At 51.5% G+C, this 10442-nt stretch overlaps 1 protein-coding gene across 1 annotated transcript in view; it reads left to right on the forward strand.

The window, feature by feature from the left end:
* LOC133525486 (V-type proton ATPase catalytic subunit A) overlaps window positions 1-10299 on the forward strand; it is a 25039-nt gene extending 14740 nt beyond the window's left edge. The window contains exons 8-14 of the mRNA XM_061861742.1: window positions 1396-1542; window positions 3988-4203; window positions 6494-6653; window positions 6812-6881; window positions 8747-8883; window positions 9359-9548; window positions 10136-10299. Coding sequence (XP_061717726.1) covers window positions 1396-1542; window positions 3988-4203; window positions 6494-6653; window positions 6812-6881; window positions 8747-8883; window positions 9359-9548; window positions 10136-10228 — 1013 coding nt within the window. The 3' untranslated portion in view covers window positions 10229-10299. The remainder of the gene's footprint in view (window positions 1-1395; window positions 1543-3987; window positions 4204-6493; window positions 6654-6811; window positions 6882-8746; window positions 8884-9358; window positions 9549-10135) is intronic.
* Window positions 10300-10442: the final 143 nt, after the last annotated feature.

Consider the following 10442-nt stretch of genomic DNA (forward strand, 5'->3'; position numbering starts at 1 on the left):
AAAAATGTTTTGTCACACTTACCTAAAGATCAATTAAGTACTAACGGAGAAAGTTTGTTGGTGGATGGCGAAAATAAAACTCAGCGAACCTTGGGATTATTATGGGATCCAGCGAATGATACTTTGGCAGTCGATGTGTCTTTTAAAAATATACCCGAAGACATCCTGAAATTCAAGAAAACGTCGACTAAGCGAGAAATTTTACGCAACGCCATGTCAATTAATAATATATTTCGTATATTGGCACCTGTAACAATAAAAGGAAAAATATTACTAAAGTCTATCTGGAAGACCGCCCTATCGTGGGACGATAAAATATCTGAGGAACTATTTATTGAATGTAAACACTGGCTCACCGACCGACCTAAAGGGTGTTGTGCACTTCAACATACCAAGATGGTATTTTACTACGTTTGCAAATTTTATAACGGGTGCGAAAGAGACAACTAGCCTTCTAGTCTTTCATTTGTTTCGTGATGCAGCGCCGACCGCCTTCGTAGCTATTGCATATTGGAGGCTTGTACATGCTAACGGTGATGTGTGCGTGTCCCTTATCGCATGCAGAAATAAAATTTCATTGATAGCGGCGCGCTTAGCTACAACTAATATAAAGGACGGACGACTGGCAAGTGAAGACAGTCCATGTAAAAACAAAATCCCGAGTGTTAGTGAGACCAGCATCTCGCATTGTACTCCTACCAGTGTGAGTACTGCCGAAGCAGTACTGGGCGGGAGATTGTAGATGACAGAATCTGAAAAAGAAACTTAAAACTAATACTTACCTATACTTATATCTATATATACCTTTTTTACTTACCTATTTTGTATGATGATGTACTTCTTATATAAATAAATCTATACTTACGCATTGAATAGTGAGCACGAGCGACATGCAACGTTATATATACATACATAGATGCATACGTACCTGTATCGAAGCCAAATCAGTTGCTAACTGACCACTGTCACACACAGACGCTGTCCCTCGCGGCCGCTATAACTATTTCATTTTCGTATACCTACTTGTTTTTTCTCCTGCTACTCTTCTTCCCTGCACCCTTTTCACCATCTATAGTCTACAGGTGCCTTTGCATTAAATTTGTGATTTAAATAGATACACAAATTATTTCAATGACGACGATATTCATTAGTCTTATTTAAATAAAACCAGTCGATTAAGGAGTCTTTATTATAGGACTGGAAACTGTTTTCCACGTCACGTGAACAAAATGGAAAATTACTAGACTCGCGTCTCAAGGTCACGACGCAAATAATTAATAGTACCGCTACTTTAGATAAAAAAAATATTGATTTATTTATTGTCGTCCGGTTGATACGTCGACCGTTTCCTCTATCACGACCCCTAAACCTCAGACTGTTCCCCGTGGCTCGCAGGTAACGAGATGTCGGAGGTGCTGCGGGACTTCCCCGAGCTGACGGTGGAGATCGACGGCGTCACGGAGTCCATCATGAAGCGCACGGCGCTCGTCGCCAACACCTCCAACATGCCCGTGGCCGCGCGCGAGGCCTCCATCTACACCGGTGAGTCCACACACTACACGTACTACCGACGGCGTCACGGAGTCCATCATGAAGCGCACGGCGCTCGTCGCCAACACCTCCAACATGCCCGTGGCCGCGCGCGAGGCCTCCATCTACACCGGTGAGTCCACACACTACACGTACTACCGACGGCGTCACGGAGTCCATCATGAAGCGCACGGCGCTCGTCGCCAACACCTCCAACATGCCCGTGGCCGCGCGCGAGGCCTCCATCTACACCGGTGAGTCCACACACTACACGTACTACCGACGGCGTCACGGAGTCCATCATGAAGCGCACGGCGCTCGTCGCCAACACCTCCAACATGCCCGTGGCCGCGCGCGAGGCCTCCATCTACACCGGTGAGTCCACACACTACACGTACTACCGACGGCGTCACGGAGTCCATCATGAAGCGCACGGCGCTCGTCGCCAACACCTCCAACATGCCCGTGGCCGCGCGCGAGGCCTCCATCTACACCGGTGAGTCCACACACTACACGTACTACCGACGGCGTCACGGAGTCCATCATGAAGCGCACGGCGCTCGTCGCCAACACCTCCAACATGCCCGTGGCCGCGCGCGAGGCCTCCATCTACACCGGTGAGTCCACACACTACACGTACTACCGACGGCGTCACGGAGTCCATCATGAAGCGCACGGCGCTCGTCGCCAACACCTCCAACATGCCCGTGGCCGCGCGCGAGGCCTCCATCTACACCGGTGAGTCCACACACTACACGTACTACCGACGGCGTCACGGAGTCCATCATGAAGCGCACGGCGCTCGTCGCCAACACCTCCAACATGCCCGTGGCCGCGCGCGAGGCCTCCATCTACACCGGTGAGTCCACACACTACACGTACTACCGACGGCGTCACGGAGTCCATCATGAAGCGCACGGCGCTCGTCGCCAACACCTCCAACATGCCCGTGGCCGCGCGCGAGGCCTCCATCTACACCGGTGAGTCCACACACTACACGTACTACCGACGGCGTCACGGAGTCCATCATGAAGCGCACGGCGCTCGTCGCCAACACCTCCAACATGCCCGTGGCCGCGCGCGAGGCCTCCATCTACACCGGTGAGTCCACACACGACACGTACTACCGACGGCGTCACGGAGTCCATCATGAAGCGCACGGCGCTCGTCGCCAACACCGCCAACATGCCCGTGGCCGCGCGCGAGGCCTCCATCTACACCGGTGAGTCCACACACTACACGTACTACCGACGGCGTCACGGAGTCCATCATGAAGCGCACGGCGCTCGTCGCCAACACCTCCAACATGCCCGTGGCCGCGCGCGAGGCCTCCATCTACACCGGTGAGTCCACACACTACACGTACTACCGACGGCGTCACGGAGTCCATCATGAAGCGCACGGCGCTCGTCGCCAACACCTCCAACATGCCCGTGGCCGCGCGCGAGGCCTCCATCTACACCGGTGAGTCCACACACTACACGTACTACCGACGGCCGCTTTGTACGGTCACCGCATCTAAACATATGTCTACTTCAAACCGTTTCTATTTCTATCAAATACGATTAGATAATTACCAGGTATAACCAAATCTTCCGTGAGACACAGACATATTAAATATACAATGTTTGTACACGTATAGTGGAGCCGTTAACCACGTATAGTACGGTCGCGTCTGAAAATATCGATACGGACAAGGTGTCAAAAATATGTACACATTACCTTAATATATAGGCCATAAGTTTGTGTATAGATATTTTTTGCACTTCAATTGTATCGATGTTTTTAGACATGACTGTACGATGAATTTTATCGACAAATCACATTCCATTCCCATTGTTTTAAAATTGCACCTTAAAGTTTTATGGTGCCAAACACTACTGCACTGTGCCAAACACTACTGCACTGTGCCAAACACTACTGCACTGTGTCAAACACTACTGCACTTGGTTAATGTACCATTATCTGTTCATTTACCTGTTGCACTTTTAAGAAATAAAAATCATTCGGTAGCTTATGAATTAGAACACAAACTTTAATTTTCCATACTTCGACAATTAATAACAAAGATAAAAATTGTCTTCAAATTTACTTTTATTTAACATTTTATAATTCTTTTCGAAAACGAGGTCGTCGACCTGTACTTTTCTTATTATTAAATGATAGTATAGGATATCAGCTTAAAGTTGACATCAAAATGATAGGCCTAGTTAAAACATTATGATCATGATTAACATTTCACAAGTTACACGAGTCCAAACAAAACTTTCTGTGATGTGCGTCGAACTAAGTTGCCTTTCAAATGATAATTACTCTCGGTCAGCGGCTCCACTACTCGTGGACAAACACATCGTATCGAGAACGGGTCACATGTATTATTAGTGTATTAGTGGGAAAACGTTTCACTCCTCACGTCGGAGTCGCGCCAACCATTCAAGTCGTATTCCTTGTCCGCAGGCATCACGCTGTCGGAGTACTTCCGCGACATGGGCTACAACGTGTCCATGATGGCGGACTCCACGTCGCGCTGGGCCGAGGCGCTGCGCGAGATCTCGGGCCGCCTGGCCGAGATGCCGGCCGACTCCGGCTACCCCGCCTACCTGGGCGCGCGCCTCGCCTCCTTCTACGAGCGCGCCGGCCGCGTCAAGTGCCTCGGCAACCCCGACCGCGAGGGTGAGTCCGCCGCCTGTAGCCCCGGCCCACTGCGAGTGCCTCGGCTACCCCGCCTACCTGGGCGCGCGCCTCGCCTCCTTCTACGAGCGCGCCGGCCGCGTCAAGTGCCTCGGCAACCCCGACCGCGAGGGTGAGTCCGCCGCCTGTAGCCCCGGCCCACTGCGAGTGCCTCGGCTACCCCGCCTACCTGGGCGCGCGCCTCGCCTCCTTCTACGAGCGCGCCGGCCGCGTCAAGTGCCTCGGCAACCCCGACCGCGAGGGTGAGTCCGCCGCCTGTAGCCCCGGCCCACTGCGAGTGCCTCGGCTACCCCGCCTACCTGGGCGCGCGCCTCGCCTCCTTCTACGAGCGCGCCGGCCGCGTCAAGTGCCTCGGCAACCCCGACCGCGAGGGTGAGTCCGCCGCCTGTAGCCCCGGCCCACTGCGAGTGCCTCGGCTACCCCGCCTACCTGGGCGCGCGCCTCGCCTCCTTCTACGAGCGCGCCGGCCCGCGTCAAGTGCCTCGGCAACCCCGACCGCGAGGGTGAGTCCGCCGCCTGTAGCCCCGGCCCACTGCGAGTGCCTCGGCTACCCCGCCTACCTGGGCGCGCGCCTCGCCTCCTTCTACGAGCGCGCCGGCCGCGTCAAGTGCCTCGGCAACCCCGACCGCGAGGGTGAGTCCGCCGCCTGTAGCCCCGGCCCACTGCGAGTGCCTCGGCTACCCCGCCTACCTGGGCGCGCGCCTCGCCTCCTTCTACGAGCGCGCCGGCCGCGTCAAGTGCCTCGGCAACCCCGACCGCGAGGGTGAGTCCGCCGCCTGTAGCCCCGGCCCACTGCGAGTGCCTCGGCTACCCCGCCTACCTGGGCGCGCGCCTCGCCTCCTTCTACGAGCGCGCCGGCCGCGTCAAGTGCCTCGGCAACCCCGACCGCGAGGGTGAGTCCGCCGCCTGTAGCCCCGGCCCACTGCGAGTGCCTCGGCTACCCCGCCTACCTGGGCGCGCGCCTCGCCTCCTTCTACGAGCGCGCCGGCCGCGTCAAGTGCCTCGGCAACCCCGACCGCGAGGGTGAGTCCGCCGCCTGTAGCCCCGGCCCACTGCGAGTGCCTCGGCTACCCCGCCTACCTGGGCGCGCGCCTCGCCTCCTTCTACGAGCGCGCCGGCCGCGTCAAGTGCCTCGGCAACCCCGACCGCGAGGGTGAGTCCGCCGCCTGTAGCCCCGGCCCACTGCGAGTGCCTCGGCTACCCCGCCTACCTGGGCGCGCGCCTCGCCTCCTTCTACGAGCGCGCCGGCCGCGTCAAGTGCCTCGGCAACCCCGACCGCGAGGGTGAGTCCGCCGCCTGTAGCCCCGGCCCACTGCGAGTGCCTCGGCTACCCCGCCTACCTGGGCGCGCGCCTCGCCTCCTTCTACGAGCGCGCCGGCCGCGTCAAGTGCCTCGGCAACCCCGACCGCGAGGGTGAGTCCGCCGCCTGTAGCCCCGGCCCACTGCGAGTGCCTCGGCTACCCCGCCTACCTGGGCGCGCGCCTCGCCTCCTTCTACGAGCGCGCCGGCCGCGTCAAGTGCCTCGGCAACCCCGACCGCGAGGGTGAGTCCGCCGCCTGTAGCCCCGGCCCACTGCGAGTGCCTCGGCTACCCCGCCTACCTGGGCGCGCGCCTCGCCTCCTTCTACGAGCGCGCCGGCCGCGTCAAGTGCCTCGGCAACCCCGACCGCGAGGGTGAGTCCGCCGCCTGTAGCCCCGGCCCACTGCGAGTGCCTCGGCTACCCCGCCTACCTGGGCGCGCGCCTCGCCTCCTTCTACGAGCGCGCCGGCCGCGTCAAGTGCCTCGGCAACCCCGACCGCGAGGGTGAGTCCGCCGCCTGTAGCCCCGGCCCACTGCGAGTGCCTCGGCTACCCCGCCTACCTGGGCGCGCGCCTCGCCTCCTTCTACGAGCGCGCCGGCCGCGTCAAGTGCCTCGGCAACCCCGACCGCGAGGGTGAGTCCGCCGCCTGTAGCCACCCAGTCCACCTCAGCCTCTCCTGCGAGTGCCTCGGCGACCCCGACCGCGAGGGAGAGTCGTCGTCGGAGGCATCGTCCGGCCGACCGCACCTCCCCGAGCGGCGCCCGGGGAGGGAGCCGAGCCGCACGCCACGTGCTACACTTGTACTCCGCACGAAGCCGTAGGCGTTCGATCAACACCTTGACCTGTTCTCCGACTCGTCTTTGATGGGTGCTCGCCTCGATGTCGGTGATACCTCATGGCGTAACGTGAATCTTAATCGATCACACTTTAGTAATTTCTTCAGCAGATCAATCAACTTTCACCCTGTTCCAGGTTCCGTGTCCATCGTAGGTGCCGTATCACCGCCCGGTGGTGACTTCTCCGACCCCGTAACCGCCGCCACCCTGGGTATTGTGCAGGTGTTCTGGGGTCTCGACAAGAAGCTCGCCCAGAGGAAGCACTTCCCCTCCATCAACTGGCTCATCTCCTACAGGTACCGATAAATAGAAATTGTCCTCTTCATACATACGAGTAAGGACATAGCAAATCCCTGAAAAAAAATTATGCTGTTAAATTCTTCTAGAGGTTTTTAACATCATTCTCTTTCGCAATAGTATGGTTCTAATACAGATATGTGTTTTTTGTTTGCAGCAAGTACATGCGCGCTCTCGATGACTTCTATGACAAGAACTACCCCGACTTCGTGCCCCTCAGGACCAAGGTAACCACTATACCCTATAAAATATTATTTACGTATTGAATTTCATTGACATGTTAAATGATAAAAAACGGCCAAGTGCGAGTCGGAATCGCTCATGAAGGGTTCCGTACCATTTATGACGTATTAAAAAAAACTACTTACTAGATCTCGTTCAAACCAATTTTCGGTGGAAGTTTGCATGGTAATGTATATCATATATATTTTTTAGATTTTTCATTCTGTTATTTTAGAAGTTACAGGGGGGGGGGGGGGACACATTTTTTTCACTTTGGAAGTGTCTCTCGCGCAAACCATTCAGTTTAGAAAAAAATTATATTTGGAACCTAAATATCATTTTTGAAGACCTATCCATAGATAACCCACACGTATGGGTTTGACGAAAAATTTTTTTTTTTTTAATTTATGACGTATTAAAAAAAAAATAGTTACTAGATCTCGTTCAAACCAATTTTCGGTGGAAGTTTGCATGGTAATGTATATCATATATTTTTTTTACATTTTTCATTCTGTTATTTTAGAAGTTACAGGGGGGGGGGGACACACATTTTTTCACTTTGGAAGTGTCTCTCGCGCAAAATATTCAGTTTAGAAAAAAATGATATTAGAAACCTAAATATCATTTTTAAAGACCTATCCATAGATACCCCACACGTATGGGTTTGATGAATAAATTTTTTTTTTTTTTTCATTTTATTACGTATTAAAAAAAACTACTTACTAGATCTCCTTCAAACCAATTTTCGGTGGAAGGATGCATGGCATTGTATATCATATATTTTTTTTAGATTTTTCATTCTGTTATTGTAGAAGTTACGGGGTGGTGGGGGGGGGGGGCACATTTTACCACTTTGGAAGTGTCTCTCGCGCAAACTATTCAGTTTAAAAAAAAATGATATTAGAAACCTCAATATCATTTTTAAGGACCTATCCATAGATACACCACACGTATGGGTTTGATGAAAATAGTACATTACGATACAAGTGCGAAAAATAGGAAATTCGAAACGAGTGGCGATAAATTAAAACACGACCGAAGGGAGTGTTTTAAATCGACACGAGTTGCGAATTACCTATTCGCACATGTATCGTACAACGTTTTACAGTACATATGGCCCTTTAAATGTTCGACACAGTAACGTAATATGCTACTTCTCGCACTAGTGCTTTAAAGTAGCCCCATATGTACTGTAAAAGATTTTTGAGATTCAGTTCTAAGTATGGGGAACCCCCAAAATTTATTGTTTTTTTTTTTTCTATTTTTGTGTAAAAATCTTAATGCGGTTCATAGAATACAGCTACTTACCAAGTTTGAACAGTATAGCTTTTTAGTTTCGGAAAAAAGTGGCTGTGACATAATCGGACAGACAGACGGACATGACGAATCGATAAGGGTTCCGTTTTTTTGCCATTTGGCTACGGAACCCTAAAAATGTAGTGAGACTAGTCGTGTACAGGCTATTTTCAACCTTTGCAAATTTTATTCAGCCTCTAATAGTTACCAAATCCCGTTTTATTTTATCGCAGCTAATTTTTGTCGCGATTTCAGGTTTAACCCTAAAGTTGTTCAGTATGAAGAACATATTCACATCGCAGACTGCGACTGTGGATTGGAAAAACATTTTGTCGATTTTTTTAAATAATAATAATAATAATCTTTATTCACTTAAAAACCTAACACAGTATAGAGTGTCGATATTATGCTATACTATACTAGACTAGACACAGAAAAGCTTATAATTAGGTTTATAATGGTTTCACCAGAGTCCAGCTTTTGTCTCCCGAACTACGTCAGAGCCATTATCTACTGAAAAAAATTGTATTGTATTTTTCAAAGAACGTAAAAAATTACCTTTTAAACATTGCAGGTCAAGGAGATCCTCCAGGAGGAAGAAGATCTGTCAGAAATCGTACAGCTGGTCGGCAAGGCATCGTTGGCCGAGACCGACAAGATCACGCTCGAGGTCGCCAAGCTACTCAAGGACGACTTCCTGCAGCAGAACAGGTACGCTTTTTTTGTATTTAGAACAAGTAAGGGTGCGAACCAAAATTTCACCAAATTTCATATGAAAGTGATCACGGAATATATTACGAATAAAAACATCACAATCTGAAACGTACTTAACTCTGTAATCAATCATTTAATCATATAATTATTTATCGTCGAAATACGATTTTACAATCATTATTACTAAAGGAATGAAACTGAATTCACTAGTCTAAGCAATTATTTAACTCTAAAGGCCTGTGGGTGCGTGTGCGTTCACGTGCACGTGCGCGTTTTAGTATACAGAATCTTATGACAGACGGCACACCGCTTGCGTGACGTGTGCGTGCGCAGGTCAAACATTTTAGTGCACGTGGACGTCTACGCATACGCAGCCGGTGTGCTCTGGCATTAAGGGTTAGTTTTGTCTACGCAGTCAGATGTTTCCGTGTATTTAATTTGTTTGAAGGAATATGTTTAATCTACTCGACAGCTACTCGGCATATGACCGCTTCTGCCCGTTCTACAAGACGGTGGGCATGCTGAAGAACATGATCGCGTTCTACGACATGTCGCGCCACGCCGTGGAGGCCACCGCGCAGTCCGACAACAAGGTCACGTGGAACACCATCCGCGACGCCATGGGGCCCGTCCTCTACCAGCTCTCCTCCATGAAGTTCAAGGTCAGTTGCACATTTACACATACCATCGTCCATACTGTTCACTGACATATATTTTAAACTTTATTGCGAAGTCATGAGGGTCACCGACGGTCCGCTGACGTTAGTACATCATAACCTTAATCGTCATGGCTTGACATCGGTTTAAAAAGGTTTACCAAAGACACTGGTCTCGAAATATTTCCAATCTTGAACCCCCCCGCTAATAAAACTTAGCAAACCAAGTATATTTGGTACGTCTTTTTCTAACGAATATATATACAAATGACAGAAATAGATCGACAACAATGATCAACGGCATATTCAATTCAATTTGACGAACGTTTATGATTACGAACGGAGCCCCTAGTGTTTATCCAGCAGACGCCCCAAAAGTCCGCGTCAGTTCTTAAAGTAATCAACTGGGGCCATTCGTTAGTTCTGATAATAAGAAAAAGCAGCAATATAGGAAACTTTTACAAGACAAATACCACCGGACCCGCTTAAAAGTAATGTAATCGCTTTTCCATTTTTAGCCGAGCGAAACGAGATCATAAATTCTGAAGGTTTTAAGAGTAATTTTTTTGTTAACCACAATGTTCTGACACCAGGACCCCGTGAAAGAGGGCGAGGCCAAGATCAAGGCGGACTTCGACCAGCTGCTCGAGGACATGGCCGCCGCCTTCCGCAACCTCGAGGACTAGAGGCCGCGCCGCCCGCCCGCCCCGCCCGCCCCGCCCGCCCCGCCCGCCCCGCCCGCCCCGCCCGCCGCCCGCAGCTGCTAACCCTTTGCACGCGTCCGGACTGCAGCGCCGAGACCGCAAGTGCGTGTATAGCGGACGCTGTCAAACTAACCTTCACACTTCCAAGGAAGGTGTACTAAAACTTTGGCGTGTGAGTGTTGTTTTTGTTGATGAC

Source organism: Cydia pomonella, chromosome 15, assembly GCF_033807575.1.
Source record: "Cydia pomonella isolate Wapato2018A chromosome 15, ilCydPomo1, whole genome shotgun sequence".
Taxonomy (NCBI): Eukaryota; Metazoa; Arthropoda; class Insecta; order Lepidoptera; family Tortricidae; genus Cydia; species Cydia pomonella.